We start from the raw sequence: 7055 nt of genomic DNA, 5'->3' as shown, positions 1-7055 counted from the left end.
CCAAAAAAAAAAAAAAAAAAAAAAAAAGAGAGACACGAAATAATGTCTCAAGGCCGCTATCCCAGGCTCTTCAGTACTCTGGGGTCTCTAAGTGTTTCCCAGGTTCCAAGTTCTCTTTCACGACCCTTTTAAGTACAATCTGCACAAAATAAATGGAAAAATACCACAAAGCTATGCTAACCACTGACAGTATTTGTCTGGTTCTGGGGTCTTGGGATCAAAGTGACCCCTCTCAATTACGCCATGACCACTGTCCTCACTAGAATGGGTACAACATACTCAGTGCAAAACTGTGTTCTTCAAACACCACTATTTCCCTGAATAATTATTACAAATCTGTTTTTCACCAGTGAGGTATACAAACTTTTTTTTTGGACGGTATGATCCATTCATATTTTTAAAATCTTGTACTCTACCTTGTTCAAAGGACCTATGAACAGTTTCCTTGGTTTACGGTAGGGAAGAAGACTGACATTTGTGTGTACTTATTCCTTTCTCCAGCACATTTGGCAGGGCCACTCACCTTAACAGCTTGTTCATTGAATCTGCTTTCCTTGGACTTTCCCTAACGCCCATATTTTTCCTGGATTTGGCAACCACAACTCTTCAGTATTTCGTGTTTGGTAACAAAACGTTACTTAAGTATATCCAATGCCAAGAACCCTCAGCAATTTTAAAGCGTTCTAGCCAGAACAGCACGCTTGGGCTCGGGAAGGGGCTCTATGTCTTCTTTTACTGTGTCAGAGTGTCTATTTTAAAGGGTAGGGATGAGTACAGAGGAGATAGAGGCGTTCTCTCTCGGTGTAAATCTCTATGTCTCACTTACCACGTCTCCATCACAGGATACCACCCGAGACTAAGGTTTCTGAGAGAAAAATGACATAATTTCAATCCTCGGCTGCTGAGAGCGCATCGCCAAGGTTACCAGGAGCTCCGCCAGAGATAAAAGCTTTCCTGAGGCCGGGCTACCAGTTCTTCCTCGTCACGTGACTTGCCAGACTTGGTCACATGATATACTGGCTCCTCCCATTCCAAACTGGAGAGGGGGGAAATCCAAGAAACCGGAGAACTTTGCTCCTGCAATATTCGCACCCCAGCTACATATGGGTCAATAAGGGATTCCCGAGGGGCCGCTACGATTTCAGAAACACCGCCCTTTCCCGCCGAAGTCCGAGAGGACCCGGAGGCGCCAGCGTTCGCCTGGCGCCCGCCAGCCCGATGGTTGGGCCCGGAAGCCACGCCCCCTCAGCCGCTCTCCCTGCTCTCGGTCCTCCGCGAGCCCCCAAGTCCAGCTCTCTTCCTTCCCCCCCCGCTCATCGGGGCTTCCTCTCACCGCCTTCCTATCTGGCCCACATCTAGGCGATCCCCGACTCCCTTCTTCATGGCGTCGCTTCTGTGCTGTGGGCCCAAGCTGGCCGCCTGCGGCATCGTCCTCAGCGCCTGGGGAGTGATCATGTTGGTGAGGGGACTGCCCTGCGACAACCGGAGAGGAGAGGGCCTGAGGGGCCCGGGTGTTGGAGGGCTGGAAGGCTAGGAGACACCAGGCGTTTGAAAGCAGCAGACAGGCCGGAGGGGGTGGTTGATTAGCCGCTGGAGAACGAGACAGAACTGAATTGAGAAATGGGGAATTGGAAGGGAGAGGGGGAGCTGAAGCTTGGAATGGGCCCCGGGGCTGGTCAATTTGGAGTACCCTCAAGGTAAGAGGAAGAAGAGCTACGTTCTTGAGAGATCCTTGAGCTGAATGGAGGGCAGTGGGGAAAGGGAGAACTTGTTCCCGAAATGGATAGCTGGGCCTTGTTTCCCGAGGACTCTACCCGACCCACTTCAGGAAGAAGTAATATGGAGAAGTGCCGATTCCCTTTGACCCCCTCCTCCCTGTCCCGTGATAATGACGCCTCCGGAGAGGATGATAATCTGGTTCCTGGTTGCGCATTATTCCTAACCCTTGCCCCAGCCAAGTCTTCTCTATGTCACCATTCATGCCCTGTTCCGGATGACTGGAGTCCAAATCCGGCAACAGCCATCCCTAATCCCAGCTCATTCTGGTAATTCCCATACCCAGATGTTGTGGCAACATTCGAAGTGGGAGGAGTTCAGGCAGTGACCAGGTCAGGTGCCTGAGTTCAACAACCTACCCTTTCCCTTTTTGCAGATAATGCTCGGAATCTTTTTCAATGTCCATTCCGCTGTGCTAATTGAAGACGTTCCCTTAACGGAGAAAGATTTTGAGTAAGTGGAGAGGCGGGGGAAGTGGTCAGAATCATGGGCGGGGAATTGCAGGAGGCTGGATGCTTGGGGCCCAGAGGCTAGGGAACTGGCTGCTCTGTTTAGCGCACACGAGCAGTCTTGGGAGTCAGACCTCAGCGGCCATCCTAAACCCACCGCTTTAGGTGTGGCTTCTTTAGGTATTTTCCTTGATTTCTCTGTGCCTCCTCCACCTATGCAAAGTGTATGCGATAACAGAACTCACCCCATAGGGTTATGAAGATTAAGATAATACACGTAAAAGCGTTTAGAACGGTTACCCGGCACACAGTAAGTGCTCTGTAAATGTTGGCTGCTGTTAATAATGTTTCCGATATTTCTCTGCCTAATCCCCACCCCTAGGAATGGCCCCCAGAACATATACAACCTTTACGAGCAAGTCAGCTACAACTGTTTCATCGCCGCGGGCCTTTACCTCCTCCTCGGAGGCTTCTCTTTCTGCCAAGTTCGGCTCAATAAGCGCAAGGAATACATGGTGCGCTAGAGCACCGTCGCGTTCCCCCTCTCCAGCCCCCTCCTCTATTTAAAGACTCTCCCCACCCAGTCACACCCGCCCCACCCCCAGTCTGGCGCCCTCTGCGGACTGGGTTTCCCTGGCGATAGACTGAATCCCTTGTTCTTCAACCTCTGGCGCCCGGCTCCAGTGGCGGGAGGTCGGGGCTGGCCGTTCCCTGTCCCTCCGGCCCCCTCGCCTTGTCTCGTTACACAATAAAGAGAAACTGCTCTCTCAAGCCTCGTGTGTGTGCATGCGTTGAGGGGCAGGCAACCGGGCTGGAGATCGGACTCCAAATAGGGAGTCCCGACCCCTCGACGGAAGTGGAGTGAAGCCGGGCCGGAAGCGAGGCGGTGTCTTCCACTCTCCTTCCCGCGCGCCGAGGCGGTGAGGCGGTGAGCGGCCGAGCTGGAGCCAATCAGCTGCGGGGAGGGGCGGGACTTCCTGCGCGGGGGCCGGAGCCGTTCGATCGCCCTGCTCTCCGTGGTCCCGGCTCCGAGGTAGCGGCGGCGGCAACGTCTCCGTGAGGAGGCGCGCGGGGCCATGACGTCAGCGTCTACAAAGGTTCGACCTCCCTCGCGGACAGCGCTCCCTGGCGGCCACGGGAGGGCGGGGCCCCCAAGTTGGCTCCCGGCTCTTCCATCCCGGGCGAGGGGCGGGCGGGAGTCCAGCCTGGGGTGGGGCTAGGGGCTCCGGGCGGTCCGCCGCGGCACTGTGCGCCGGCCCCCCGTAATGCTGCCCCGCCCCCCAGGTCGGAGAGATCTTCTCCGCGGCGGGCGCCGCCTTCACGAAGCTCGGGGAGCTGACCATGCAGCTGCATCCCGTGGCCGACTCTTCCCCCGCGGGGTACGTGAGCCCGGGCTGGGAGATGGACGCTGAGAGCGGACGCTGGGTCTCGATCACAGACAACGACACTCTCTAGGGCGGGGACAGATGTTAGTTTCCCTTTGTGCCTGGCACAGCGCAGAGTAGGTGTTAATAAATGATTGTTGAATGAATGAATGACAGATAAACCACAGACCGAGGCTCATAATCCGGACTCATTTCACAGCTCTACCCTGCTGCGAACTGGTAGACCATAGACCGCCACCACTACCCACACCACCCCACCCCCCAAATCATGTGGAATTCTGTCAGACTGCAGCAGACTGTGTTTAGAGGCTGTGTCTGTAAGACCCCCACTTGTTGGATGGGTTTCAGTGGGCTGTTTACATAAGCAGCTGTTTCACGTTGATGGGGGAGAAGTTTTCTTCTAAGGTGGCGGTTGTTACAATATCGTGTGGTTGGCGGTCCGCAGGGTTCCCACGGCGCCTTAACAATTTTTTTTTTTTTTGCTTTTGTTTTTGTTTTTTTAAGGAGGACCTCTTTATGCAAGGGGCCCCAGGCATCGCGGGGAGGAGGCTGGTTGCTGTGGAATGCGTAGCCTGTGGGCTGGCTCCACACCCCTCTTCCTCCCACTTTCGCTATTCCCTTCTCCCCTTCTGACAGTGCCAAGTGGACGGAGACGGAGATAGAGATGCTGAGGGCTGCTGTGAAGCGATTTGGGGACGATCTTAATCACATCAGCTGTGTCATCAAGGAACGGACAGTGTGAGGGAGGGTTGGCTGGCAGAGAAAGGGCGGGTGGGCAGCTTTCTTCCTCCATACCCATTGTTCCATCTTCCTCAAACTCCCTTCCAGCTCAACATCTTTCCTACTTTGTTGCTAGTTTTGTTAGCAACAAAGTCCCTGGAGAACTGAAAGAATAAAAGAATTGTCACAATTGGTCAGAAGTCACTAAAATGCTGTGGTAATCAGGACCTTAAAAGAATTTGATTTTAGGTTTCCAGAGACACCCAATACTTGAATTTGGTAATAGGAAGTCCCTGGTTATTTATACAGATCTTTTGAGACTCTACTGTGGTGTTTCCAGGGATATTATGATTCTGAGCTAGTGGATCAGGATCTATTAATAAGTCTCAATCTCCCGGTAGGTCACCCAGGCTTACCTGGTAGCCTTCCACATTCATACATCTCTCCCAGAAGAGAATTAGAAGACGGGCCTTTCCCACTCTCAGTTGGACTCCACTCTTCAGGCTCCATTTGCCCTAAGTGGCTGCAAGGCTTCAGGAAAACGAGGACCCTAGCAAAGAGTCGGGGCCCTCACCTGGATTCTTATGAAGCGGCTCCCCAGTGTTCTTTCGGAGTGGCCCATTGCCCCTGTCCTCACCTCCCTGCTTCCCCTAGCCTCTCTGATGACTCCCTTCCTAGCTTGCTCTCTCTTCTCTTCAGGGCTCAGATAAAGGCCACTGTGAAACGCAAGGTATATGAAGACTCCGGCATCCCCCTTCCAGCTGATTCACCCAAGAAAGGGCCCAAGAAGGTGGCATCTGGTGTTTTGTCACCTCCTCCAGCTGCCCCTCCACCAAGCAGCTCCAGTGCCCCTGAGGCCGGCGGTCCCCCCATAAAGAAACAGAAGGCTGGTAAGGGCTGTGGAGTTTCTGCCTGGGGATTAAAGGTCCCATCTGAGGTTCAGTGAGAGAGTTGGGCTTGGGTCAAAGGACAGATCTCTTTTCCTCTCACAGTGAAGGTTCCCAGAGGGTGGCTTTGGGCGGGTGGGGGGGGGACCATCAGGGAACCTAGAACCTAGGTTGTGCCCCTCTCCCAGATGTGACACTCAGTGCTCTGAACGACTCGGACGCCAACAGTGACCTGGTGGATATCGAAGGGCTAGGAGAAACTCCTCCAGCCAAGAAACTCAACTTCGACCAGGGTAGGAGTCCTCCTCCTCCCACAACGGCTGAAGGGGTGGGGGAGGGTCTCAGCAGGATCCCCCTCCCAGGGGCTGTGGAAGAGAAGGTTCCCTCCTGTGCATGCAGGGGATTGGGTCTGCAAAGAGCTGGTGCTCTAGGGAGGTGGGAGTCATACTTGGGGCTCGCCCCATCTCGGCCCATTTTACTTCCTGTTCCAGACAGCCTGACCCTGGATTCTGGCCTTCTGTTGACCTCCGCTGATCCTCCTCTGCTCTCTTGCTGAGCCTTCCACCTCTCACCCCTCTCACTGTTCACCCTGGACCTGTGGACCGGTTGGGACTCTGAGCAAGACCTGCATGAGAGAGGGTGGAAAGGCTGCCGGGTGGCCCACCTTGCTGTTGCTGTATGAGCATCTTCCTTCAACCCCTATGACCCCCAACTGATGGACATTTTTATACGGAAAACAGTAAAGATCTCCCTCTCAGCTTGGTGCCTTCAGCCTGACATTACTGGAATGCAAGGGACACCTCCCTCTCTCCTTAGACCCCGGGGCTCAGCCCCTCCTCAGCGGCTCTCACCACCCTGCCTGGAGCAGCACAGCCAATATTGGCAGGCTTTCTTCCCAGTGCCAATATTTCTGTGCTGCTAGAGCCAGGGGAGCTGGGTGTGGGCAACAAAGGCTCCACTTTGCTCTCTGAAGGCAGCACTTACTCCGGGGTCTCTGGCAGGCAGTACTCCTGAGACTACCCTGGGGATTTCAGAAGGGTAGCTTCCAATGATTTCACACCTCCATTTCCACCCTCATCCCCCACCCCCGCCACCTCACCAGAAGGCCCCAGATGTTTTTTGTGTCGCTTCTCCAGGGTGGCCTCCCCGGCCAAGCCTCAGCGGTGCCTCCCCCACCCTCGCTCTAACACCACAGTGTGGTTTGGACGTGGCCACAGTGCCGTACAAACCACAGTGTGCTGCTGGGGCGGGAGCAGGACTGGGGTGGGTTGAGAAGAAGGGAGCACGAGGCAGTGCTGTGAAGACCCCTACCACCAAGGGTGGGAAGGCTTAAAAGGCAAACATGGCCCCAAGAAGCGTTGGGGAAAACAAGAAACCAGAGCTAGAAGCTGAGCAGGCAACTGGAGGGAGAGGGGCCTAAGGGGTGAGCTCGCAGTGTAATAAGACTGGAACCATCTTCCTTGTAGGAACTCTGCTCAGGGGATCCCTAGGGTGGGGTCAGAGGCAGAGGGAGCAGGGAATGACTGGGGGGGACCAACAGACTGCCTCTCGACTCAGCAAGGGCAAGGACCCAAGGCTTCCTGTGTCCGTTCCTCCCCTCCCTGGGTCAGAACCCAAGAGAAAGCAAGGAGAGACAGAAGGCCAAGGACAGCAGGGTTGGGAGTTGGCAGTCCAGAGGTGGTGGGGCCGGAACATGGTCGGGAGAGGGGGGCCGGAAGTCGCCCTGGGCCCTGGGCCTGCCACAAGATGGAGGCCAAAGGCAGGAAATGGAGGCCAGGGGGAAAGGGGAGCAGCAGGGCACAGGAAGAGGGCCATCTGGTCCTGGGGGCCAGGTAGTC

At 55.1% G+C, this 7055-nt stretch overlaps 2 protein-coding genes and 1 long non-coding RNA gene across 6 annotated transcripts in view; 2 read left to right on the top strand and 1 right to left on the bottom strand.

Annotated features, from left to right (window-relative positions):
* Window positions 1–1088, bottom strand: part of LOC112390425 (uncharacterized) — a 65282-nt gene extending 64194 nt beyond the window's left edge. The window contains exon 1 of the long non-coding RNA XR_003001275.1: window positions 827–1088. This is a non-coding gene — a long non-coding RNA (uncharacterized LOC112390425). The remainder of the gene's footprint in view (window positions 1–826) is intronic.
* A 142-nt stretch (window positions 1089–1230) lies between these two features.
* RNASEK (ribonuclease K) lies at window positions 1231–2996 on the top strand. Its single transcript, XM_024731376.1, has 3 exons — window positions 1231–1459; window positions 2153–2229; window positions 2608–2996. Exons 1-3 carry the CDS (start codon window positions 1382–1384, stop codon window positions 2747–2749), a joined length of 297 nt encoding a protein of 98 aa, XP_024587144.1. The 5' UTR covers window positions 1231–1381; the 3' UTR covers window positions 2750–2996.
* A 109-nt stretch (window positions 2997–3105) lies between these two features.
* Window positions 3106–5976, top strand: BACC1 (BPTF associated chromatin complex component 1). Of its 4 annotated transcripts, none has more exons than XM_024731363.1 (6): window positions 3106–3322; window positions 3510–3604; window positions 4247–4348; window positions 5030–5220; window positions 5406–5510; window positions 5709–5974. In XM_024731363.1, the coding sequence occupies exons 1-6, from the start codon at window positions 3302–3304 to the stop codon at window positions 5771–5773; spliced, it is 579 nt and encodes a 192-aa protein (XP_024587131.1). In that variant the 5' UTR covers window positions 3106–3301; the 3' UTR covers window positions 5774–5974. The 4 variants fall into 4 exon arrangements, with proteins under 4 accessions (XP_024587131.1, XP_024587134.1, XP_024587133.1 ...); XM_024731364.1 differs by having other exon boundaries at window positions 3177–3322; window positions 5713–5974; XM_024731366.1 differs by lacking the exon at window positions 4247–4348 and having other exon boundaries at window positions 3176–3322; window positions 5713–5976.
* The last annotated feature ends 1079 nt before the right edge of the window (window positions 5977–7055 follow it).

This window comes from Neophocaena asiaeorientalis, unplaced genomic scaffold (genome assembly GCF_003031525.2).
Source record: "Neophocaena asiaeorientalis asiaeorientalis breed wild unplaced genomic scaffold, Neophocaena_asiaeorientalis_V1.1 scaffold1189, whole genome shotgun sequence".
In the NCBI taxonomy this organism is placed as follows: Eukaryota; Metazoa; Chordata; class Mammalia; order Artiodactyla; family Phocoenidae; genus Neophocaena; species Neophocaena asiaeorientalis.
This window is presented reverse-complemented; position numbering and strand designations above follow the sequence as displayed.

What these genes read in the sequence shown, in the direction of transcription:
- BACC1 (XM_024731363.1), top strand. Translation starts at nt 3,302, where the DNA reads ATGACGTCAGCGTCTACAAAG. An exon ending in TGACGTCAGCGTCTACAAAG is followed by an intron (nt 3,323 to 3,509) that starts GTTCGACCTCCC and finishes CCCGCCCCCCAG; the next exon opens with GTCGGAGAGATCTTCTCCGC. An exon ending in GTCATCAAGGAACGGACAGT is followed by an intron (nt 4,349 to 5,029) that starts GTGAGGGAGGGT and finishes TCTTCTCTTCAG; the next exon opens with GGCTCAGATAAAGGCCACTG.
- RNASEK (XM_024731376.1), top strand. Translation starts at nt 1,382, where the DNA reads ATGGCGTCGCTTCTGTGCTGTGGGCCCAAGCTGGCCGCCTGCGGCATC. An exon ending in CCTGGGGAGTGATCATGTTG is followed by an intron (nt 1,460 to 2,152) that starts GTGAGGGGACTG and finishes CCCTTTTTGCAG; the next exon opens with ATAATGCTCGGAATCTTTTT. An exon ending in TTAACGGAGAAAGATTTTGA is followed by an intron (nt 2,230 to 2,607) that starts GTAAGTGGAGAG and finishes CCCCACCCCTAG; the next exon opens with GAATGGCCCCCAGAACATAT.